The sequence below is a fragment of the Eptatretus burgeri genome, chromosome 8 (assembly GCF_056783735.1).
Source record: "Eptatretus burgeri isolate ZD-2024b chromosome 8, Ebu_testis_v1, whole genome shotgun sequence".
NCBI lineage: Eukaryota > Metazoa > Chordata > Myxini > Myxiniformes > Myxinidae > Eptatretus > Eptatretus burgeri.
Genome location: NC_140968.1, coordinates 34,893,697 through 34,919,327, shown reverse-complemented (window position 1 = coordinate 34,919,327; position 25,631 = coordinate 34,893,697). Strand labels below are relative to the sequence as shown.

Below are 25,631 nucleotides of genomic sequence, written 5' to 3'. Positions count from 1 at the left end.
TATTTGGTGGCATATTTTGGTGGCTCTGGGACAATATCAGGAGGTTGGTGGCAGGATTTGCACTCTGGCTAGCGTAAAACCCTTCATTCTGCAAAACATTCTCGAAGCATAAAAAAATCTGAAAACCCACTCTGTGGGAGGACCTCCTGTGCAGCTTCCCTTCTTAGGGCAGTTCATCGGATGACGGGATTAGGGATAAGCCTTCGGGACCCCCAATCTTTGATGATGGGAGGGAAACCACAGGGTAACATTCCCGGGTCAGATTGTGGGAGAGTGGGTCGGAGTGGTGCTGAGATGTCGTCCACCAGACGGCGGTCTCCTTGGGTTAACCGAAGGCAGTCCCTTCAGGTGGGTGCCTGGAATGTCCTATCCCAAAGAGAGGATGATCACCTGTCTGTTATCATCTGAGCTCAAGCGTTTGGACATCGGTATTGCAGCACTCTCTGAGGTTCAGAGACCGGATTGCGGCGAGATAATGGTGGGTGGTTACACCTACTATTGGTCTGGTCGCTCTGATGGTTACCATGCCCAAGGAGTTGCTGTAGCTGTGTCCAATAAGCTGACTCCAATGATAATTGAGGTAACACCGGTCAACGAGCGTATTATGAGACTAAGGATTCGTCACTCCTTGGGTGTCATTTCCCTGGTTTCTGTTTATGCTCCGAGTGAGGCGATTGATCTCACCATGAAGGACACATTCTACGCCACGCTCGAGTCTTTGGTAGATCGGTGCCCCAGGCGAGATACACTTCTAGTCTTGGGGATTTCATTGCATCGACTGGAACTGATAGGGATGGTTATGAGACATGTGTTGATCTCCATGAATCTGGAACTGTGAATCTGAATAGCACTAAGTTCCTTGACTTTGTAAGAAGTCGTGGACTTAGCGTGGCCGGTTCATGGTTTTCGCGCCCACAAGCTCATCGCTGGACTTGGTATTCCAACGCTGGCGGTGTGGCAAAGGAGATTGACCATGTGCTCGTTGATGGTCACAGGAGGATGATCCAAAACTGCAGGGTCGACCAGAGTGCTCAGTTCCTCAATATTGACCACCGGCTTGTTGTAGCAACTCGTAAGTTGCACCTTAAATCCAGGAGAATGGTACCATCCCAACCTAGGATGGATGATGGCAAGCTCAAGGATGAGAGGGGAGCTTAGGAGTTTGTGAAAAAAGCTGAGTGGAAATTTGGGAAGTCTGGGTGCTTTGGGAGATCCTGAAGAGTTGGAGTGCTTTCAAGACTTCCATCCTTGATGTTACCAGTGGATATCTTGTAACACACTGTGGGGTGAAGAAGAATTTTGTCTCTCAAGGGACAGTGGATACCATCGACCAGAGTCATCGGAAAATATTAGGGCAAAAATGCAATATATATATATATATATATATATATATATATATATATATATATATATATATATATATATATATATATATATATATATATAGTGTCCCAAAAGTTACCGAGGGATTTAGAAATTAAATCACATTTCTGTTTTTGAATACTTTGTTTTTCTTTTCTTTTCAGAATTTAGATTAACATTTAGAAATTACCCATGGAAAAATTCACAACTGAACAAAGAACCAAAATCATGGAATTTTATTTTAAATTTCATCGATCAATTATTCTCACCCAAAAGGCATACTACCAACACTTCAATGCCAAAAAACCACCTTCAGATTTCATGATTCGTTGGTTGATTCAACGTTTTCAACAATATGGGTCAGTAAGTGAGTTGCCACGATCTGGAAGACCATGCACGTTCAGTCAGTTTGTAGATTAATCGTGAATGTGGACTGGACAGTGTTCAAGAAGAACCAGGAACCTCGATCCACAGACGTTCTGACCAGTTGGGGATGTCTCGGATGTCACTGTATCACATACAAAGAAACGATTTGCACCTGTACCCATACAAAGTGCAATTGGTGCAAAAGTTGAAACTGACTGATCATCGACAACGCTTAAATGACTCAATCCAAATTCAGATGCTGGTCAATGAAAAAAACGAATTTGTTCAGAAACCGATTATGAGCGATGAAGCTCATTTCCATTTGAACGGTTTTGTGAATAAGAAGAACTGTAGGTTCTGGGGATTAGAGAATCCGAGGGCTATTCATCAACGCGAGTTGCATCCTCTCAAATGCACCGTCTGGTGTAGTGTAACGGCAGAAAGGATTATCGGTCCTTATTTTTTTGAAAATGAGGATAGCAGTGCAATGACAGTCATTAGTGAGCGGTGTTGAGCCATGCTCGAAAATTTTGTGCGTCCTGCAGTGAAGGATAAACCTGAGATGTGGTTTCAACAAGATGGAGCCACTGCCCTCATAGCACGAGCCATGGTGGAGCTTTTAAGGCAAATATTTGGACACCGAATAATTTCGCGAAATTCAGAAATTTCTTGGCCATCACGTTCTCCTGATTTGACGCCTCCCGATTATTTTCTTTGGGGTTTCCTAAAGGAGCGTGTATACATAAATAAGCCCCATACAATTCAGAAGCTCAAGGACAACATCTGTGCAGAAATTCGAGGGCTGCAGCCAGAGTTATTGTCCGCTGTTAAGGAAAATGCTGTCAAAAGACCCCGTCTCTGCGAAGCCAAAAATAGAGGACATCTGAGCTGCATATTTTTTCATAAACACAACAAATTTATCTCCATTTTGTAAATTTTCTTTTGGTATAAAAATAAACATAAATTATTAAAAACCCAGAAATGTTATTTAATTTCGACATCCATTGGCACACAAAATTTCAGCTTTCTACATCACCTGGAAGGTACCGATCTTGAATATCAGTCAGAGTGAGTGAGTGAGTGAGTCAGTCAGTCAGTTAGTGATTGGAAAGATATATATATATATATATATATATATATATATATATATATATATATATATATATATATATATATATATATATATATATATATATATACACAATTTGCAAAAGAAAAAAAAAATAGCACACTGAGCAATAAAATAATTCGAATTTAAATTCTTTCAAGCCTGATGCTTCAAGAACAAACTAGTTCTCCTCATTTGAGGCGTTGAGAGTGCTATGGATCGTTAATTTCCGTTGGGAACATTTTGCTTCATGGATTGGTCCAGGTCCTAGCCAATCACAAGGCTTCCTTGCAATTGAACGACTGCTGTTTGTGGAATGTATGTGGAATGCAAGTCAATGTGTCGGTTGATAGAATTTTCACAAGAGTAGCAGGCCTTGATAATCTCACGGTTCACCCTTGATCCTGTGCCAAGGATAGTTGTCTGATTCCATGAGAACGTGTGTGTGTGTGTGTGTGTGTGTGTGTGTGTGTGTGTGTGTGTGTGTGTGTGTGTGTGTGTGTGTGTGTGTGTTTATGTGTTGCAACCAAGGACAACTTGTCTTGTCGCCTGCAGCACGTTGGTGTTCAGTTAACCTTGTGGATAAGCATTTGGAAGTTTGGCCAAAGTATTTGGTTTCACAATCTTCACATAGGATGCTATCTATGATGTCATTTCTGTCAAATTTGTTCACGTGGTCCTTCGGCTTTGACAGCTGTGCTTGTAAAGATTGCGGTTTGTGGATGATGACATTGTATTCACGAAGTGTGTGGATTGTGATTTCAGAAGTATGTTGTATGTAAGGAAGTGCTACCATGTGTGTTACTGTTGTCAGACTGTTGCTGCTGTGTATGATGAGGATAACCATGAGGGTAACTTTCCATCTCTGTCCCTGGAGAGATGTACATCCAGGAATGACAGAGATCCAGCTTGTTCTACCTTCGAACAAGCTGGATCTCTGCCATTCCTACATTTTACCTTAGAACAAGCTGGATTTCTGCCATTCCTACATTCTACCTTAGAACAAGCTGGATTTCTGCCATTCCTGTATTCTACCTTAGAACAAGCTGGATCCCTGCCATTCCTGCATTCTACGTTTGAACAAGCTGAATTTCTGCCATTCCTGTATTCTACCTTCGAACAAGCTGGATCTCTGCCATTCCTACATTCTACCTTAGAACAAGCTGGATTCCTGCCATTCCTGCATTCTACGTTTGAACAAGCTGGATCCCTGCCATTCCTGCATTCTACCTTAGAACAAGCTGGATCCCTGCCATTCCTGCATTCTACGTTTGAACAAGCTGGATCCCTGCCATTCCTGCATTCTACGTTTGAACAAGCTGGATTCCTGCCATTCCTGCATTCTACGTTTGAACAAGCTGGATCCCTGCTATTCCTGCATTCTACCTTAGAACAAGTTGGATTCCTGCCATTCCTGCATTCTACGTTTGAACAAGCTGGATCTCTGCCATTCCTGTATTCTACCTTAGAACAAGCTAGATTCCTGCCATTCCTGGACGTACGTCTCTCCAGGGACAGATGGCAAGTTACACTCACGGGTGCACCATAAACCCACCCAACACGGACAAAGTTTTAGACTACCGAAGTGGCCATCCCTCCTCTCACAAGAGAAGTTGCATTCACAGCTTAGTTGACCGTGCAAAAACACTGCAATGACCGTGAACAACACCGGATGGAAATACTGCACATCACTCAACTACTGTGATAAAACCACTACCCTAATTCATTCATCAAATCCTGTCGCTGGAAACCCAACTATAACAGTGACAGTCCGACCACACCAACACACAAAGTAGCACTTCCTTGCATACAACATGCTTCTGAAACCACAATCCACACACCATGTGAGTACGGTCATCATCCACAAACCACAATCCTTACGAGTACTGCTGTCAAAGCCGAAGGACCACGTGAACAAATTTGACCGAAATGACATCATATGTCGCATACTGTGTGAAGATTGTGAAACCAAATTCGTTGGCCAACCAGATTCGTTGGCCAAACGTCCAAATGCTTATCCACACGGCTAACCAAACACCAACGTGCTGCAGGCGACAAGACAAGTTGTCCTTGGTTGCAACACATAAACACACACACACACCAACACACCAACACACCAACACACGTTCTCATGGAATCAGACAACTATCCTTGGCACAGGATCAATGGTGAACCGTGAGATTATCAAGGCCTGCTACTCTTGTGAAAACTCCATCAAAGGACACATCGACTTGCATCACACGTACAAAACACAACGCAATCAATTACAACGCAATCAATTACAACGTCAACACAAACAGCAGTCATTCAATTGCAAGGAAGCCTTGTGATTGGCTGGGACCTGGATCAATGCATGATATGGACTGTCCCCAATGGAACTTTATAGTGTTACCACCACAGCACTCTCAACGCCTCTGAGGAAGAAAACTAGTTACATCTACCACCGAAGGTGAAGGAGGTTGTTTTCACCCCTTTCTGTTTAGATTTCGTAAGTATATTGATGACTTCCATCATCTGTTTGTGTGTTTGTGTGTGCGTTTGTAGGCACAATAACTCGAGAACGGAAGAAGCTACCAATGTCAAATTACACCACGTGATTCAGGAGGGTGGTGGCTAGCGCCGATTAGATTTTGGTCAAAATCGGTCAAAGGTCAAGGTCACAGTGAGGTCAAATATTCGATTTTTGATGGTTTGATACAGAATCATCGTAGAAACTTCTGGTTTGCGTTGCTACCTTCTCCAGAGACAGTTTTTATTAGACAAGGTCAGAGGTCAAGTTGACGATTTTGTAAGTACCAGTTCTATGACTGCTTGTTTGTTTGTCTGTTTGTGTGCAGGATATCTCAAGTTAAGGATGGATTCGGATGAAATTTTGTGGACAAGTTAGGTGTTGTGACAAGGACGAACTGATTAGGATTTTGGTGAAGATCCGGATCTGGTTACTCAAATTTTTTTTTCAGTGATTCTTCACCATTGAGAGTGAACACTAAAGATCCCACAGTGTCCTTCGCAGAGAGTACGGTGATTTTCGCCAAATGGTAGGGGACCGTATGCCGACACCATGGACAAATTACAAAATATTCACCAGAATGTGCACGGGGGCACTGCATCAGCGGCATGGCTGCTCCCCGATGATGCAATCAGTGGGACAAGTTGGTACTGTAACAGGATCACCGTCTCATGTGCATTCGCTTCAGCCACATCACATTTTCGTTCGTTTAGCCGTACTATACCAACATGGTTTTCGATGCAACCGATCTTTTGGAAAGCACGTGATCCTAAGCTGGTCCAGTCATGTCTTTACCCAAGATAGATGAGTACCTCGACCCTCCAAGATCGAAAGAGTTAACCAAAGATGAGGCAATACATCAAATAGACAATTGATTTGATTTTGTCCCCCCCCCTCCCCTTCTCAGAGGATTCATCACCACTGAAATGGTTTATTATACTATTTAATCAATCAGTTCGGGTTTCAGATAACAGACATTCGAAAAGATTTTTTTTCCACTCTGAACAAAACGAGAAAACAAAATTCAAGAAGGAAGGATTTTGTGTTTTCGGCAGATTAGAATGTTTTAAACAGCGCTGTCCGAGACGGTGTGGGTCCTAAAACACCATTAGCATGAGCAGTCAAATCAAATGCAATGTGGATAACAACCCCTGACCCTTTAAAGGGGTCAAATTCTAATATGCACACTTACATCCCCAAGAAGGAAAAAAAAAAAAAATCAAAGAATGAAGGTGAAAGAATAAGGAATGATTTGGAGAGATATTTCAAAAAGAAAAACAATGTCTGGCTCGTCACAAACCGGATGAAATTAGCCACCCCAGGTACATGGCACAGACCAGACGAGGCTCACGTGATGAATGGCAACATTTACATTTCTTGTTGGAGACTCACTCATATGTAACATTCAAGCCTCATAAAGTTACTGACATAATGGTCCAAGGCTCTTCCAATGCAGGCAAGTCTAATAGAGAGACTCAGGATGATTGCTTGAAAGTTACAGGGAGTTGACACGGATACAGTACATTTTAGAATATCTTCAACATCCACAAGTAAACGAAAGCCCACAGGACGACCAACATACCTTACCCTCTGACGGAGTGGTGCTGGAATTCCCCCACACCATATGCATTTTCCAGTGGGGATCAAATTTTTGAATCAGCTGTGCGGATTCTCTAACCGCATCTGCTGGGATTTATGGCAAAGGAATCTTCCCACGGAGCAAACGTTCATGAAAACTCAGCAGCTTCCACCATCACTTTAATTTAATCATCACTTGTAAATTAACCCAAACACTCCCGTCTGATCCACCGGCTTCCATGAAACCGCAACCTCTACAAAGTTAATCTGAGGAAATTGTGGTTGTAGTGCTTTGAGTGTTGGTTAGGGGAAACAAAAAAATATGAAAATAGAGGGTTAAAGAGATTCAGTTGAAAATGCTAGATGGACGAGACGAACATGTTGGCCGGCTCATCGTCAGTGTGCGTGCGTGTGTCTGTATAGATCCTTCGTACAGCTTACAAAGTGAATCCCATTTGCCAAGATTACCGGGCAGGAGCTTGCGGTTAATCCTCCCTTCCTCTCCTTCGGCCAAATCTGAAATTTTCTCTGTACTGGAAGGTCCACATGGCACGGGCCACCAGCTCAGGCTGGATTCCGATGCGGAAGGGGGCTGGAGACCGGATGGAAACCTGAAGAACACAGACCAAAGGTGTGGACTTGGAGAAATTAAAAATGATGGTTAAATCAACAACCTGAGCACAACAGGGAGGTAACATCAGATTCCAACTGATGGTTAAATCAACAACCTTTATGCATAACAGGGAGGTACCCTAACATTGCAACTGATGATAAAATCAACAACCTTGGCACAACAGGGAGGTACCATCACATTGCAACTGATGATTAAATCAACAACCTTGGCACAACAGGGAGGTACCATCAGAATACAACTGATGATTAAATCAACAACCTTGGCACATCAGGGAGGTACCATCAGATTAAAACTGATGGTAAAATAAACAACCTTCGCACAGCAGTGAGGTACCATCAGATTACAACTGATGGTAAAATCAACAACCTTAGCACAATGGGGAAGTCCCATCAGATTACAACTGATGGTTAAATCAACAACCCTTGCACAACAGGGAGGTACCCTGACTTTGTAACTGATGATGAAATCAACAACCTTGGCACAACAGTGTGGTACCATCAGATTACAACTGATGGTGAAATCAACACCCTTTGAGCAACAGGGAGGTGCCATCAGATTACAACTGATTAAATCAACAACCTTAGCACAACAGGGTGGAACCATCATATTACAACTGATGTTTAAATCAACAACCTCGGCACAACAGGGAGGTACCATTAGATTTACCAATTACAATCAGAATGATAATAATGACAATTTATTCGTACAATATAACAGTCAGTAACAATTGGGGTGGTGTTCTACCTGCCTTTTAATCAAATCTATTTAATCTAGCTATTGTTATATACGATGAATCAACAATGCTTCGCACAGCCAACGTGTCGAGAACAATAAGGAAACCGTTTGAACTGCAATATGGCTCTGCAGTGCCATTAACCACAGTTATATGTCTCCGATTGAACAGGATGGGATTGGTTCCAACCAATATAGGGGGTTTTACAGTCGTTTATACACCAAATGATTAATTTGGTGGTTGCTGGCCTGTTCAAACTGAGATTTGCAGCACAAGCGGCTTCCCATGGACCGGAAAGCCTCAAAACGTTTCCTGGCAGAACCCAGCAACTAGAAAATGCTTTCAAAAACCATAACATATATGACAGTTATCCTGAAAAAAAATCCCAAATAAGCAACAATTGACTTGATACCTCTGAACCTAAAATAAATTGTTGTTATTGCTAAAAGGGTCATGTCCTTTAAGTACCATAGCTACGTAGTGGGAATGATGCATTTATTAAAATGCAATTAATTTGAAAGCTAATGTTCCACAGTACATTTGTTGGAGACATCAGATTGCATGTGTAGGAAGAAAAAAATCATAACAAATAATACTTAAGACAAAACAAAAAAAAACATGTTGAATAAGTAAATGCCGTCCCTTCCAGGCCAGCGGGATAGTCTTGAGGGGTGCACACTCCCTGCTGAACTGTCTTGCCTGGAATTGAATCTCAACCCAGCTATAAACTGCCATCCTGGTGTTTCACAGGCAGGGCGAGGCATCAATGCATGCACTGTCCCTCGGATAGATTTTCAACCAAGCATCCCATCTTCCAGAATTTATAGTTGGTGATGTTAAAGATCCGACGGTGTCCTTCAGGAAAAGGAGGTGAGCACCCTGAACGAGTTCCAAATTCTTGCCTCAACAAACTTTGGGTTGCAAGTGGCTGAGTCTTCTCAGGTGTTCCTCAACACTAGGTTAAACCACTTGCTAGTTCAGAATGTGGTTGCTGTCTATAGAGCACTCAAAACAAATTCACGTCATGAGGTTGTCCACATGTCACATGTGAGCAGTCATGCTACCTTTTATGATTTCTGTCCTTCATCGGTTGCAACAGATTAAATATCTTTCCTAATGAATAATTGCTTGATAATTAAACAGATCTATGTGGATATACATAAGATGTGTAAAGATTACAAACCTATTAGTACTGTGCAGCGCACGCACACACACACACTAATGGAGGTGGGTACTTTGAGATCTGATAGGTCTCCGTTCCATCTCCTGAAACCCACAAACGTGTGGAGATAGCAGCCAACAACAGCAATTTGCCATGCACATATATATATATATATATATATATATATATATATATATATATATATATATATATATATATATATATATATATATATATATATATACATATCTTCTTCTTTCAGCTGTTCCCGTTAGGGGTCGCCACAGCGGATCATCCATATGATCCGCATCGTGATTTGGCACATGTTTTACACCGGATGCCCTTCCTGACGCAACCCTGCTCGCCTCTTATGACATAGGGATCTGGTACACCTATTTTAACCGGGGTATACACCGGTTAATATATTTATTATATATTTACATGCATACACACACAGGTAGATAGTTTAAGACCTGGGAGGACTCCATTCCACCTTCTGAAACCCACATATGGAGATAACAACCAACAACAACAACAAAAACACACACACACACACACACACACTGGATGAGATGGTATAAAACGTTTCATTTGACCCAAACATGTTCATGTCTATCCAAGGGGTATCATTCCTGGGTCATTTGCTATGCACTTGAATGGTTCTCCATTGCTTGATGATTCTGAAAGCTTTTTGGAATTGTACAATGGTGATGTCATATTTCACAATGAAGAACTCACTCTGCCAGACACTTTGACTCGACCTATTGTTTATTTGATTGTTTTTCCTCTCCATGTGATTAGTGGTAAAAAATTGGAGACAAGACAGGATGGATAGCACGTACATCTCATGTGACGGATGCGTCATGCTGCACGGAACAAAAATGGAAATTTGATCATTACAAAATAAATAAAAATAGTTTTAAACTATTGCTTGCACAAAGGATTGTTGGAACAAGTCGAGAGTTTTTTAGCCAACCCAGTGGGCGTTAGCCCCGTTGGGGGCTTATATTTTGGTTCCTATCTGGCCGTGCATCCGGAGGCTCTACGTCTACATGAAAATGGTTGGATGCATTTCTCTCATATTCGGCACATGTATGCAGTAGCATCTGGGCATGGAATCTGATCCAAATTGTAATTTCAATGTACATATGTGTATATTATATATATATATATATATATATATATATATATATATATATATATATATATATATATATATATGGGAGGATAGTAAAGTATTGTAAATGCTTTCAGGAACCATTATTTAAAAATATACACCTTACCATCTCCACTACCAACACATAACTTTTATTTATTAATTAACTTCTTCTCATCGACTTTACCTTCACCACTACCTACATTCCACCTTGAATTATTAATTTATTTATAAACACTACCATCTCTAATAACCTCGTATTTATTTAGATATTTTAAAGTAAAATATACATCTTTGCTCTATGCTTATTCCGATTCCTTATGATTACTTTAATGCAGTATTTGGTCTTCCATTTGATAATACATGTGCCATTTTCAAGGTGTGGTTGGGGTCTATGTCCTTGAGGACCTGCATCCTTGTTTGTAGCAGATGATTGAGCAGATAATTGGGCAGTTGTAAAGTTATGCATGATGGGTGGGGAAGGGGAAAGCTTGATGTATACTATATTACCATAAATATTGAGAGGGTAATGGAATATGCAGGGTTTTTAATTCACAATCATTTATTAGATTTCTAATAGGATGTCACTGTCACCAGAACATTGCACCAAATGCTGCAACAAGAAGTCACCTTGGGACAAAAAAAAAACTGTCAACCCACAAACATTTCTCATGGTTTATTGTTCAAGGAACTTATTTCATCAAATTAGAGCGTATTAATATATCGTTATGAAAATGGTGGTTTTCATGTGTATCATCAGTCAAATGGCCATGCATATTACTTTCGTTATCATAATTCTAATTGCAATGGACATACTAGAGAGTTCATAGAACACCATTCCCCATGCTGTCTTGAGAGACAAAGACACGAGCGGGGTATGCGGGTCTACGATCGGCAAATTTGATTGGTGATTATGGCGTAAAATGCCGCAATATTTTGTCCATTTCTGTTGAAAGGAAGGGTTTTGAAAATGCTTTAAAGGCAATTTTTTTTAATTGTTGTTTATTTATTTTTAAAAAGGCAACTCAGTCATAAATTGACATTTGGAGACAGATGGACAGATAGAAGTGAACCAATTGCTTCACCCCACTTTTCATGCATGGGGTAACTACATTATTGGAACATGCAAAGTAAGTTTTTGATGGGTGGCAGGTGGTATTATATTCCACTAGAAGCACCTACTCCCCATGGGAGCTGCCACAGGGGGGTCATGTTATTATATTACGAATACCATAGCAGAGTACCCACCCAACAAGTGATCTTGTTCCAAGTGTGCAACACTTTCTTCTGACACGTCCCTTTCATTTGGGCAGTGTATAGGCAAAAGACCGCTGCCTCGATAGTTCCCGAAAATAAAATTAACCCAGTAAACATATATGAAGCCAAAACATGCATATTACTTATGTGCATATAAAACAAATTGTGGTTATATTGCTCAGATAATCCCAACTGCACCTTCCCCCCCCCCCCCCACAAAGGAATAAAATACCAAGATTGGCATTTTTTTTCAAAACCTGATGGAATTAAATGAAACTTTCACATGCACAACTTCAGGGTGCCCTCGTTCATCCCTGAAAGTATCAGCTTCCTTGGTCAACTCCTCTTGGAGGAGTCGATAACTGTACACACACATACATACATTTGCTCCATTATATATACATTGTCTTTCATGAAATTATTCCAGACTTTTCCCCACCACCTGCTCTAACTGCCAGCCTGGGATGGGCTTGACATGTGACCATGCATTTGCATCATCACCACCCTATATGGTTGCTTCAGACTAACCATTGCTTGATTTGGCCAGTTTGATCAGAAGGGTTGGTCAAAGAGGGACTGAGGACAAAACTTAAGGGTGGGGAGAGAGAATTTAAAAGACAAGCCGGCAACAGTTGGAAGAGTTGTTAGCACAGAGTTGAGTAGCGAGAGAGCCGTGCAATTAAAACCGAGGCAGAGAAGAGAGTTGGGATAATTCTGGTAAAAGACATCGTCGCCGGAGAGCCGTGTAAACACTATAGATCATTGCTAGCCTTTGGTTAATCAGCAATGTGCTTTTAACTATGTGTACTTACTCCCTATAATCACTATATTTTAGGATATGAAAAAAAGAGGATTTGCTTTTTAATAATGCAAATGGAAAGCCATGCACAGTATTTACTGCAACACACATTTTGAGACAGAAGGGAGCAAAGAAGCCAAGCTGACAATACACCGACGATACCTCACCGGCAACCTGCCACAGGTACACAACCACCACCTGACTAATGCCCCCAACCAGCAGCAAAACAGGAGGAGAGAAACCACTACCGAGATAGGAATCGGGTGAAATAGAAAACGAAACGAGTAGCAAACATATAAATCACCGTAATTGCAAACATGTACATGTTGGGAATGTCGACACCAGATTTTGTTTTTTCCTTTAAATAATATATTTTTCCATTTTCACAATAAACATTACTGAGCTAAGCATTTTTAGTGCTCAGGGTTATACAACTATAAGGCTCAGAGTGTGCAAAAGGAATAAGTATGTATAAATAAATAATAATAATAGCATTAAAGAGTAAATTTTGATTACATTGGTGCCAAACTTGGTTAAAAAAGGAAGGTTTCCTATTTCACTAATTTCACCACTTTGTAAAGATTTTTTCCCCAAACATCTCTCCAAGCCTTATTGTCCTCATAATAAGGCTGTACAACTTATGTAATATGCTGTTCTGGTGCAGCATGCTGGATCAAGGAGTACAGTACATCATCTTCTTGCATATGGCAGCTTAGCTGCCAGGTAGCTCTCATTTTGTTGGGGCACAGCTGTGCTGCTGATGCTATGCTCCGATACCAGTCCACTGGTACTCGTTTCACCAACCTCAGAAGGATGACAGGCTGAGTCAACCCCAGCTGGTGTTAATTCAGCAGCCAACAGGGCTCAAAATTCAGGACCCTAAGATCCCAAGCCATCCACCCAAACCACAAAGCCAACACCACACAGCGCAGTACATTAAATCAGGCAATGAACGATATTTTGCTGGAATAGAATAAATCTCATAAGGATAGGCTGTTTGGGTGGTACCCTGACCTAGGTACCTCGATTACCTTTTGTCAGTGAAACCCTTCCAATGGCAGAACTTTTTTGACAGCTCAACGAGAGCCCTCTTACGACAGATCTATTGTTTGGTCCAAAATGATTAATGTCGAACTGAAATACGACATTTATCTTGTATAAATATTTACCAATTGCTTGATTGGCTAGGATTCATTCACAATGCCTCAAGAGAAACGGAGAATATAAACCACAGCAAGTTAAATTCACCAACTTTGAAACTCTATCCCACAAGTAATTTGAAATTCTATCCCTAAAGCATTCAAGCAAACATATATTCCAGTGCATCACGAGCAATGCTGTAGAGCTTACACTAATGTAATTAATGTATTTGCTGCACCCATTAATCTTAATTTTGTTTACGCATCGTAAAGTACCTTACGCTTTGAGCCAAGGACAGATAATCAATCCAGAGAAGGGAAAATGTCTCTGTCTCTATGTGTGTCCCTGCAGCGAGTCTGTGTCAATCCGTCGCCGCTTTCTTTTGGTCTCTTCATTTTGAGTACGGTCGACCTGTACTCGTCTTTTAAACCGTTTTGTATTTTACGATTCGTCCAATAATGACGAAATTATTTTCGGTTTAACATCAGCTTGTTGGAACCTCATCTGGATGCAAACTCCCTTTGGTGAAGCAGGTCCAAGTTTCACGATCAAATAATCTCCGTCGTTTGTACCAAATTCTCGTGTGCGTGTACATCTGAACGAAATGTGTTTTTGGAAATGAAGTAAAGACTCAAATATATTTACTCTCTCCTTTCCTTTCCCCATCGCTATCCAACTGTCCATGTGTAACGGGTTCAATTCCAACCCACTCTCCCACAAACCTTCCCAGAGGAGGTCACCTAACCCAGAAAGCCAAGGTGATGTGACGATGTTAGCCAGCTTTCTCATATGTTACGGGTTTGGTTCTCGGTGCAGGCAGCAAAGCAAAACCAAGTCTGATGCTGAGGAGATGGAACATGGGATTTCAAAATGCTCAGCATGCGAGAAATGCTGTACGACACTTTTATTTATTTATTTATTTTTACTCGAATGCTGTATCCCTTTCTTCTTTGCAATAAACATATGTATATATATATATATATATATATATATATATATATATATATATATATATATATATATATATATATATATACATTTCAGAAATTGGTTCATAGTTTATTTATTGGCATTAACAACATCCTCAACAACGCTACAAGCGTCCGATAGTAGATCCTGCTTCGGGAACAATTGTTGTTTGTAAATAATACTGAATAAACAACTGATTGTGCAACTTTATGATTTCTAATTAATTTTGTTTCTACATTATGCAAAGGAAAAACAGTTTAAACTCTTGGAGCCATCGACCAATCTCCCAACAGTAATGCGTTAAAATAGTCGGATTTGAAAGCAAGTCATTTCAAAAATTATTAAAGTGCTCTGTTTAGAAGCTACTGGAATGCCGAAAAACATGGAACGTTGAAGCAATCTCCATTTGTGATTAGTTTGATGGCTTGAGTAAAGTTTTCCTTCTAAAGTGCTGAGAAAAGTCATTGTGTTCAGTTTGAGGCTTCAGTGTTCATGTTTAAGTACCGATTGACTGCCCTCCAGGTGCTGTCATAGATGAGTGGAGCATGGCAAATTTAATGCATGAAGCTGGCTGTCCCATTTGTCTGATTACATAAACCAAATCGTGCAGCAGTTTGTGAAAAATTGCTACGTACTTTGAGACTAAAAATTTCAGTTTGAAACTCTATTCATGGGGCGAAACAGAATTTCACTTTCCTTGCTCAATGGAAACCCTTAAACTAACAGCTTCTTATTTAATGCCGAACAGTTTGTAATTTCAAAGCAACAAAATCTGAGGATTTAGTATGTACGAGTCTTACAAAAATGAAGTTCTTCCAACCAAATTGGTATGAGGTTCAACTTGCTTGATTCAGGAACGAGCACACAGAGTCCCAGCAAAGTACTCACAGGCTTGAGACTAACTATGTTCCTTCCTCCTGATCACTGGTCTGAAGGGTGAAGGGATCTTGTTTTTAGAATTGGAGGAGAACCTAGTGACAACTTTAGTTGGAAGAATCTCTTAATGTAAAAACCCAAACTTCCAGATATAAATTGATTAGGTGACAGCTGATTGATCATTCCTCAAATTTGGGGCGAGATTTCATTGGGCTTTTATTATCTGTATATTGATTTATATTGGCATTGCATGTGGTACATAACGGATGTAGCGGACGCCCCTGATGTGTGGTGGTCGGCGAACCTCGGTGGTCGCAATTCTATGAACATCATCGCTGATCTGCCAAAAAGCATTGAAACCGGTACAATGGCTGATGGGGGTGTGTATCATTGGTGTTCTCATGCATGTGATCCGTGTTAATACATGCAGCTGTGGAGGAATCAGAATAGAGTTTGAAAGAGCAAAAGGTTTTCCGGAGTTTGTGGTATTGGTTGCTTTATGCAGTCTTCTCTGACTATAGAAGGGCCCAGTGGTGATTAAATGTTGTTGATCCATTGCAGTTGAGACGATTGATTAGGTAAGAGCTGATTGGTCATTTCTCCAATTACAAGAGATATGTAATAGTGCTTTTAGTGTGTGTGTATGTGTGTATGTGTGTATGTGTGTATGTGTGTATGTGTGTATGTGTGTATGTGTGTATGTGTGTATGTGTGTATGTGTGTATGTATATATATATATATATATATATATATATATATATATATATGACTTAAAAAAAAATCACTGTGTGCTGTATACATAATAATATTTCATCAAATCACACAGTGTATTAAGATATCGTTTTCATGTGCATCATCAGTCAAGTTGCCAAGTATATTACTCTCGTTACGACAATTCCAATTGCAATGGAAATGCTGGAGAATTCCTAGAACACCATACCCGCACTGTCTTGAGAAACAAGGACATGGGTGGAGCCGACAATTGGCAAATTTGATTGGTCATGACATAGAATGCTGCAAAGCACCCACAGCAAAGAAACTGAAGGTCCCTGGCTTCCACAGATGCACAGCAAATAAATGCATCACATATTAGAAGGAAACAAGTGCCGCAGTTCTACCACCAGACAAAAGTTCCCCATTACCTTCAAAATGGACTGTAAATGTACAAGGGTCATATACCGAATCACTTTTCAAAGATGTACTAAACAATACGTTTCAAAAACTGAGAATACACTATGTACACTGTATAATAAGGGAAATTAGGGAAACAAGACATCAGGGAAATGCTTTGCACGAGACATTTTTATCGACCAGATCACTCAAGAAATGATATTAAAATCTCTGCCATCGAATCAATTGCAAATCAATCTCACGCCACGATCCTGAAACATGAGTCTTTTTGGAAATACAAACTCCAAACAAAGTTCTCTCGTGACATAAATGTTAACGACGAACAAATGTTCCAACTCATTCAATTAACGCTCTTTAACTCATTCACTTCACAAAATAAGATCTTTTTTCACATTTCCATCTCTCATATTGACAAATGCCGGCGGTGTGTGTGTGTGCGTGTGTGTGCGTGTGCGTGTGCGTGTGCGTGTGCGTGTGCGTGTGTGTGTATATATAGTTACGAATTTGGAATTCGATTGCACACAACATACAGGTTCCTTTAGTCAGCTATGTCGATAAGTGCTTGTTCCCTAGATAGCTCACCTTCCATTGTTTAAATGTTTAGAAACCGATTGGTTGCGCTGTTATTCAATTCAATAGTTAGTGAGCGCTCACGAAACAATGGAGACGCCCCTCCCCCTTTTCTGCGAAGAGGAAGAAGAGCCCTCCCATCCTGAATCAGGGGACATAAACACCACCCTCCCACCCGTGGTTGAGCGGGGGATAGAGCACGCGGGGATGAGTCACTCCGGGCGCGGGGGGGGGGGGGAGGGGGCGGAGAAGGATAAAGAGGAGATCCTTTCTTTGTTCGGGTGGAGTGGTTGTTCAACAGGCCGTCGAGTCCTGCTTGGCTTGGGTTAGGGAGGAGGCTTTGTGAAGGCTTTCTGCTTTGGTTGTTCAGCAGGCCTTCGGGTCCTGCTTGGTTCGAGTGGGTTGGTGGCTAAGGGAGCTTCGGCCTCGGCTTGGCTCGGGTGGAGACCTTTTGGAGAGCTGCTTTGTTTGGAATAGAGTTGAGCCGGTTGCTCGGCTCGAGCTGCTGGTAGTGGTTCTTCTTCTTGGTTCGTGGAGCTCTTTGTTCTCCGTTTTGGTGCGACTCATCGGCCTCATCTTGGAGGTGGTTCCTCGGGGAAGCGGCGCATCGACGGGAAGGATCGGCGCCTCGTCTCACCAGCACATGTTGAGAAGCGCGGGAGGATTCGCTGGAGCTCGGGAAGGATCGCGGCTCACGGCGATTGGGTCCAGCTCGCTCTCGCTGGAGCCCGGGTCTGAACAGTTTGAAGACCACATGAGGTGGAGAGGTTCGAGTTAGGTTCTGGGTTTCAGCTCATCTGTCCCTCCGAGCTGGAGTCCGTTATTAAAGGCATCAGCCACCATTTCTTGTGTGTGTGTGTGTGTGTGTATGTGTGTGTGTATGTGTGTGTGTGTGTGTGTGTGTGTGTGTGTGTGTGTGTGTGTGTGTGTGTGTGTGTGTGTGTGTGTGTGTGTGTGTGTGTGTGTGTGTGTGTGTGTGTGTGTGTGTGTTTACGTGTGTCCATGGGCCCGTCTAATAAGTAGGAAACTGTTAAATGCTTTGTGTGCTGTAAATGATTGCATTTCATTTCGTATAGCCAGTATAGTTCTGCTCTTACGTGCTTTCCGAGCTCCCCATTATTATTAATAAATACCCCAATTGTTAAATGTTTTCAGCTCATCGCGTCGATTCTTTCATTGACTGAGCATTTCGTGTGTTGGGAGTTAGCCGTTGGTTTGCCGTAAAAGGGGGACATTCGGACTGACGGTTCTCGGCGATTAAGCCGCTCGGAATCGCGCACGAGAGAAGCTTGCTTAAGCGGCTTGTTCTGTACGAGTTCCGTTGAGGGTGGAATACCCCGGGAGTTGGATCGCGTGGGTATTTAGGTAAATTGAAGATTGGCAATCGACCCTACCCCACATGGTCTGCCCATTGGCGTATTTCAGTTTTTGCACAAGGACCCGTCGGCCTCGGAGTTATCCGGGTGGCGATCTATATTCCGGGCGATCGGTCGGGCCGACTCGAGTTGCGGCTCTGTCAGAGCAGTCGGTTCGCAGCTGACGTCCGGCACCGTAACAATATATATATATATATATATATATATATATATATATATATATATATATATATATATATATATATATATATAAACAATTTATGAATGTGTGCATGTGTATGTTTGTTTATATATGGAAACGTGATTATGCTCCGACTGTACACTCACGTTGAAGACGGTCTAAGCTGTTATCGTTCCTCTATCCTTTTGGTAAATATTTTATGCATCGATATATCATACCATTATCATAAATGCCAGCCTACTGTTCTTGCAAACCAAGAAGGCCTATTTGGCTAAAGGCTTGTCAACAAAAAAAAAAAAAAAAAAAAAAAAATCGCCCGGGAAGCTACCGTCCGTAATTCATTTATTTTCTTGGGGTTTACATACATGTATGTATATACAGTATATATATATATATATATATATATATATATATATATATATATATATATATATATATATATATATTGGGGAGAACAAGTATTTGATACACTGTCGATTTTGCAGGTTTTCCCACTTACAAAGCACGTAGAGGTCTGTAATTTTTTTTATCATAGGTACACTTCAACTGTGAAAGAGGGAATCTAAAACAAAAATCCTGAAAATCACATTGTATGATTTTTAAATAATTAATTTGCATTTTATTGCATGAAATAAGTATTTGATCACCGACCAACCAGTAAGAATTCCGGCTCTCACAGACCTGTTAGTTTTGTCTTTAAGAAGCCCTCACATTCTCCACTCATTACCTGTATTAACTATCCCTGTTTGAACTCGTTATCTGCATAAAGGTCAGCTGTCCACACACAATCAATCAGACTCCAACCTCTCCACAATGGGCAAGACCAGAGAGCTGTCCAAGAACATCAGGGACAAAATTGTAGACTTGCACAAGGCTGGGATGGGCTACAGGACAATAGGCAAGCAGCTTGGTGAGAAGGCAATAACTGTTGGCGCAATTATTAGAAAATGGAAGAAGTTCAAGATAACAGTCAATCTCCCTCGGTCTGGGGCTCCATGCAAGATCTCACCTCGTGGAGCCTCAATGATCATGAGAAAGGTGAGGTATCAGCCCAGAACTACACGGCAGGACCTGGTCAATGACCTGAAGAGAGCTGGGACCACAGTATCAAAGAAAACCATAAGTAACACACTATGCCATCATGGATTAAAATTCTGCAGCGCACGCAAGGTCCCTCTGCTCAAGCCAGCACATGTCCAGGCCCGTCTGAAGTTTGCCAATGACCATCTGGATGATCCAGAGGAGGAATGGGAGAAGGTCATGTGGTCTGATGAGACCAAATTAGAGCTTTTTGGTTTAAACTCCACTCGCCGTGTTTGGAGGAAGAAGAAGGATGAGTGCAACCCCAAGAACACCATCCCAACCGTGAAGCACGGAGGTGGAAACATCATTCTTTGGGGATGCTTTTCTGCAAAGGTGACAGGACGACTGCACCGTATTGAGGGGAGGATGGATGGGGCCATGTATCGCGAGATCTTGGCCAACAACCTCCTTCCCTCAACAAGAGCATTGAAGATGGGGCGTGGCTGGGTCTTCCAGCATGACAACGACCCGAAACACACAGCCAGGGCAACTAAGGAGTGGCTCCGTAAGAAGCATCTCAAGGTCCTGCAGTGGCCTTGCCAGTCTCCAAACCTGAACCCAATAGAAAAATCTTTGGAGGGAGCTGAAAGTCTGTGTTGCCCAGCAACAGCCCCGAAACCTGAAGGATCTGGAGAAGATCTGAATGGAGGAGTGGGCCAAAATCCCTGCTGCAGTCTGTGCAAACCTGGTTAAGAACTACAGGAAACGTCTGATCTCTGTAATTGCAAACAAAGGTTTCTGTACCAAATATTAAGTTCTTTTTTTCTGATGCATAAAATACTTATTTCATGCAATAAAATGCAAATTAATTATTTAAAAATCATACAATGTGATTTTCAGGATTTTTGTTTTAGATTCCGTCTATCACAGTTGAAGTGTCCCTATAATAAAAATTACAGACCTCTACGTGCTTTGTAAGTGGGAAAACCTGCAAAATCGGCAGTTTATCAAATACATGTTCTCTCCACTGTATGTATGTATGTATGTATGTATGTATGTATGTATGTGTATATATATATATAGTTACGGATTTATACGTGGGGTTTTGGCGTGCGCCTGTAATCCGGCTACTCGGAGGCTTGGGTTGTAGGATCGCTTGAGGACGGGAGCTCTGCGCTGGGCCGCGCGATGAGAGGATGTAGGGCAGCCCGGAATCATGGCGAAACCCAATCCTTATCCCTGTGTCGTAAGAGGCGACCAGGGTTGCGTCAGGAAGGGCATCCGGCGTAAAACCTGTGCCAAATCAGCATGCGGATCATAACGGGTGATCCGCTGTGGCGACCCCTAACGGGAGCAGCCGAAAGATGAGCAGCAGCATATATAGTTACGGATTTCAGAATCCATTCTGATGAATGCATCCACACATCCAGATCCTCAGACAGTTATTTTCTTAAATGCATGTTCAGATTAGCCCCATCCCCATGTCTAAGGGGATTTTAAATGTGGTGTGTTGAGACGGGTAAAGGATAGATCCCCTCTCTGATGGGAAGTTTTTTTTCTTTACGACAAATACGTTTACACACATTTCTTTCACGAGCGCTGCCGCCCACCTTTTTTGAGAGTGCACGGGTCGTCATGGTAACCGTGCACAAGTGAGGCGAGGTGAGCTTTGGGGGACTCTGCGCCACCGAGACGGGCCGCATGTATAAAAACGAATTGGAGGTCCATTCTGGGGAGAAGAAAGCGAGAGGGCAAGCAAGCCAAAAAGAAAGCGAGAGTTGAAGCGCGCGAGGGAAGAAGCGAGCCAGAGAGGATGCGTGCAAGCCCACAAGTGAGCAAGCAAGCATGTGGTGTACATGTGGGTGTCTGACCAGTGCCAACAGACAATTCGTCTTTCCCAGTGCTTGAGCAAGTGAGTGTGTGGTGCGCGTGTGGGTGTGAGCAGCACCGACAAGTGAGGCATGGGTCGGTCACCAACAAGTGAGGTGCGGGTCAGTCACCGACGGACAATGTGGGTCACTGGACATCACCAGTTTCGTGAAGTGTGAAGAGCTGCCCGTGTCACAGCACCATGGTCTAAACCCGTGAGAGACGATGTCGGTGCCCTCCCAGACATCAAGTGGCATTCAAGGCTGTTCGCGAGAGGGTGCACGGCAAGGCTGGGTGCTGGCGACGTGCGGAACAAGCACTCACACATTTCAGGACGTTTTCACTTCACGGACGACTACTCTCTGGTGAGCGAGACAACTCTTCTCCCCCCCCCCGCCCCTCCTGAATGATCTATCTGCTGGGTACCTTTGTCTGTGTTTAGCTGCAAGTAAGTCAACCCCCGATAAGCATCTGCTCTCTGTCTCTTTCCTGTCGTTTTGATTGATTTTGCCTGAGTAATTATTCATTTTGATTGCTTTGGAATTTATTCATTCATTTACTTCAGAAAATAAAAAGTACTTTTTATTTCTTTATTTTATTATTAACAAATAATTTATAGACTTCCAACCTGTCCGTGTTTGTCCTTTCCTTCCATTGGTCGAGCATTGTCCGAACCTCGATAGACTGGGAGGTAATTACCAGAGATTTGACCAAAAATAGTCGGCACACACTGGCGGTTAAAAGGCTCGGCCGTCCCAATTAAAATCTAATCGAGATAACATTGGTGCTTTGCCGAGGGCGCGCTCCCGCTCAGGAAACCACGTGACCTCCAGTTAAACAGCATAATTAGACGGTGGACACTGGAACTCATGGTTAACTGGGTGGCGTTCATGGTTTTAAAACAACCCACCGTACCACAAAGCTAATTGTGAGTGGTGGCCCTGGGTCCGGGTCTTCTGAGGACAACTGGGGATTAATCCCCGAGTGACAAGCTGGTGTCTCGGGACCCGTGGCCGCAACAATATTATTATATAACATATATACATTATTATAGAATTTATATGGATATAATATATTAGAAATATATATATATATATATATATATATATATATATATATATATTATACATTATATATATTATATAATATATGTATATATTATATATATATATATATATATATATATATATATATATATATATATATATATATATATATATATATATATATATATATACATATTATATTGCAATACGTAAGATATTATATAATATATACAATATTATATATATTATTTATTATAATCCATATATATAATATATTATAAAATATATTGTATAATATATATTCTAAATATATATAATATATTATATAATAGGTATATTATGTATTATATATACACATAAATACTATATATATAAAATATATATATATATATAATTCCAGCAATGTGTGTGTGTGTGTGTGTGTGTGTGTGTGTGTGTGTGTGTGTGTGTGTGTGTGTGTGTGTGTGTGTGTGTGTGTGTGTGTGTGTGTGTGTGTGTGACCGCTGTTTCTCGACAACCACTGGTCCGATCTAATTGAAACTTGCCAGATATATTGCTGGGGCCCTGAGGATGTGCCTTTTCAAGGTTTGATATTAATTGGACAAGTACTTCCCAAGTTATGGCCATTTATTTATCAAACCAATGACAAGGCACGTTGTTGCGTGGGCGTGGCCGATGGGGAAGGGAAGCTCAGTCGCGTTCCCCATTACGGGTTACAACGTACGGGCTTCCGGATAATGATGACTTCGTGTATTCAAATAATTTCTCGATTTCTTTTGCGCATTTAGAGATAAACACAATGCCCCAAGTTATGATCGTTTTCATATTAGACGGTGCATAAATTTCGGTAACAGAGTGCTGGTATGCTCCGAACCAGGAAGTAAATTTGTTTTCTCTTCTCTTCTCTTTTTGTTTTTCCTTGCCACGACATTGCGAAAAGGTAAAATACGTTGGCGCTAATTGAATAATTGGGTATTAAAATGAAATAGCGAATAATCGTAACTGCGAATAATATGCGAACTTCTGGGCCACGCACGTACGGGCACGCAAGAGCAAAGAAACAGCCTGTGTGGTTGTTGTTTGTTGCTCGCGGTTTGAATAATTATTTATGAAAATGTATTTATTTATTTTTACGGGCACGGACTGGTATCTATAATTCCAGCAATCTCTGTGTGTGTGTCTGTGTGTGTGTCTGCATGTGCGTCTGCGACCGCCGTTTCTCGACAACCACTGGTCCGATCTGATTGAAACATACCAGGAATATTGCTGGGGACACGCGGATGTGCCTTTTAAAGGTTTGATATTAATCAGACGAGCGGTTCCCAAGTTACGGCCATTTATTTGCTAACCAATGACAGGACATGGTGCTATGACATCACGAATGTTCTTTTTTTTTTTTGCACTTACGGCCGCACCTACGGGCCCGCACTAGTATCTATAATTACAGCAATCTCTGTGTGTCTGTGCGTCTGCAACCGCTGTTTCTCGAGAACCACTGGTCCGATCTCATTGAAACTTGCCTGGTATATTGCTGGGGCCCTGTGGATGTGCCTTTTCAAGGTTTGATATTAATCGGACAAGTGGTTCCCAAGTTATGGCCATTTATTTACCAAACCAATGACAGGACACGGTGCTATGACATCACGATTGACGTCACAATTCTTCTTCTTCGTTTGATATGACGTCATAATTGACGCTGGGGACCTGAGTGTGTGCCTTTTTAAGGTTTGATATCTTTCTTCTTCATCCGTTTCAGCTGTTTCCCAAGTTATGGCCATTTATGATACGGTTGGTCCAATCTAATTGAAACAATGCCCCAATCCAGTCGTCATTTATGAGAGCGAAGGAACGAAGCTGCGCATCGTGCATGTGCAATGGAATCGGACTAAGCACGAGCTGCCTGCTTGACACGTGACAAGGCGTCGTTCAGCTGAAACGGATGAAGAATGAACTGCTCGCTCAGCAGACAACACTGGACGTGAGGCAAGGCGTCGTGCAGCTTAAACAGATGAAGAACGAACTGCTCGCTTGATAGGCCACGCACGTACGGTCACACACGTACGGGCACATGAGAGCAAAGGAACAGGCTGTGTGGTTGTTGTTTCTGGCATGCGGTTTGAAAGTTTCTTTATTTTTTGCACGTACGGCCACGCACATACGGGCATGCACGTACGGGCCCGCACTAGTATATATATTATATAGTATATATATTATACTAGTATATACTACACTAGTATATAGTATATATATTTAAAAAAATATTAGCATGGATCGCCGCTCCACACATCGTTAGAGAGATTTACTTCACAGATTTGCTGTTGTTATGATTTACACGAACTATAATACAAACATTTCTTTTGTCCAAATTTATTTGTAATATTGGTTATATTATATTTAGTTGGAATACTAGTACGTGCCTGTAAAAAAATAATAATAATAAAAATAATAATAATAAATAAATATTCCAACCACGAGCAACAAACAACAACCACACAGGCCGTTTCTTCGCCCTCGCATGCCCGTACGTGCGTGGCGCGGAAGTGCGCACATCACAGTTACGATGATTCGCAATTTAGGTTTTAATGGCCAATTATTCAATTAGCGCCAACGTATTTTGCCTTTTCGCAATGTCATCGCAAGGAAAAATAAAAAGAGAAGAGAAGAGAGAAAAAAAATTTACTTACTGGTTCGGAGCACACCAGCACTCTGATGTTACCAAAATTTATGCACCATCTAATATGAAAACGATCATAACTTGTGGCATTGTGTTTATCTGTAAATGCGCA

General features: G+C 41.6%; 1 protein-coding gene across 17 annotated transcripts in view; it reads right to left on the bottom strand.

Annotated features, from left to right (window-relative positions):
• Nucleotides 1–25,631, bottom strand: part of LOC147021507 (semaphorin-6D-like) — a 334,361-nt gene that overhangs the window by 109,499 nt on the left and 199,231 nt on the right. For 11 of the 17 annotated variants that reach the window (XM_085891490.1, XM_085891493.1, XM_085891494.1 and 8 more), the window contains 2 exons: nucleotides 7,392–7,534; nucleotides 6,928–7,031 (listed from right to left, as the gene is read on the bottom strand). The exons of 1 other annotated variant lie outside the window; for it this stretch is intronic. In XM_085891490.1, the coding sequence (XP_085747616.1) occupies nucleotides 6,928–6,975 (48 nt within the window). In that variant the 5' untranslated portion in view covers nucleotides 6,976–7,031; nucleotides 7,392–7,534. The remainder of the gene's footprint in view (nucleotides 1–6,927; nucleotides 7,032–7,391; nucleotides 7,535–25,631) is intronic. 5 more of the 17 variants (XM_085891501.1, XM_085891503.1, XM_085891499.1 and 2 more) reach the window with 1 other exon arrangement.